Here is a 1,469-nt window from a genome sequence, read left to right as displayed (position 1 = left end):
TATATTTATGTATATAAATATATATATTGTAATGGACACTCGCAGTTGACTTAATGCTTGAATATAGGGGTAATTTTGCAACGAATCCATGGTTTGAAGAAGAAATATCGTTCACCGCGGCCACACAGATAGTAAGAACTAGGATGAACAGATAGAACGAGCAAATCACACAACCACATGCACATGCAGATCAACTGATACATCAAATAACTATATCCATACATGTGTATGCAAAAACTTTATACTATCACAGAACTATATTCATAAACGTGTGTACATTGACGTTACTACGTTATTCACATATGCGTGTACTGTAATAATATCCCATCAATGTACTATATCCACACCTGCGCACGTATACGTTTTATTTCATTAGGTGGCCAGAGCCACTACTTCGCATATCCTCTAAGCGCCAAATAGCCCAAGGCTATGAGCAGAGCAACGGCACCAGTCAATGCACACAGATCAAACAGATAGCTACTTGGTAGTAGCCCAAGTTTAATCAGAATCTCAGTCGAGTTAATCTGTGGCGCATACAGAGCGGCAGCGGAGTGTAAGAGAGGGGGTGGTAGTGTGTGTGAGGTGGAGAGGAATTGTGGGGTATATCATATATACATAGATAAATAGGAATGCCATACACACACACATTAATACGTATGCGAGTTGAAAAAGAAACACATATACACATCCATACGCGTATGATTGGTACATAAATATACATAGACACATCACCACACCACCATCTCCTATGCACATACATTTAAATGCAACTTACATTGTCAGCCGAGACGTCCCCGTAGACGTTGCCTGACAGGAACAGTCCGTCGAGTTCGTTGACCGCCAACGCCTCATAGCCGTAGTTAAAGAACGACAGATAGTGAAGCCATGACAGCCACACAGGCATCGACTCTAAAACGTGTGTTGGAGAGAGAGAGAGTTTGTGAGAGTGAATGCCTCATAACCGTAGTTAAAGAACGACAGATAGTGAAGCCATGACAGCCACACAGGCATCGACTCTGCGCACGTGTGTTTGAGAGAGAGAGCGAGAGAGAGAGTGAGTGTGTGAGTGCGAGTGAGAGAGAGAGAGAGAGAGAGAGTGTGTGTGTGTGTGTGAGAGACAGAGAATGAGTGTGCAGTAACTAAAAATATCACTACGCTGACACACACTCCATGTGATTTGTGGTGTGATTTGTGGTTCATTGGAGTTTCAGTTGTGGTGTCATCTGTTATGGCATGTGTCGATATGGTAAAGCAAAACACTGCGCAAGCAGACGGCGAGTGGGGCTGTACGCACACAATTGTCAAGAGTCGTTGGGACAATCATATGCTCATCTGTGAGGATTATGGAGATATATCTATATAGACACACCATTGTTCTTGAGGATATATATATATATATATATATATATATGCAAACACTTTTGTTGTTGGATATATATTTACACACACACACAGACGCAGATATACTA

The 1,469-nt window shown here is 41.8% G+C and overlaps 1 protein-coding gene across 1 annotated transcript; it reads right to left on the bottom strand.

Moving 5' to 3' along the window:
• Nucleotides 1–348: 348 nt before the first annotated feature.
• On the bottom strand, nt 349–904 carry SARC_16052 (hypothetical protein; the record flags this gene model as incomplete). The annotated part of the gene is made up of 2 exons (XM_014289839.1): nt 349–524; nt 776–904. 2 exons carry the CDS (start codon nt 902–904, stop codon nt 390–392), a joined length of 264 nt encoding a protein of 87 aa, XP_014145314.1. The 3' UTR covers nt 349–389.
• Between the last annotated feature and the right edge of the window lie 565 nt (nt 905–1,469).

This window comes from Sphaeroforma arctica (genome assembly GCF_001186125.1).
Source record: "Sphaeroforma arctica JP610 unplaced genomic scaffold supercont1.7264, whole genome shotgun sequence".
NCBI classification, from domain to species: domain Eukaryota; class Ichthyosporea; order Ichthyophonida; genus Sphaeroforma; species Sphaeroforma arctica.
The sequence above is the reverse complement of the archived record's forward strand: the minus strand, read 5'-3'. Positions and strand labels throughout refer to the sequence as shown.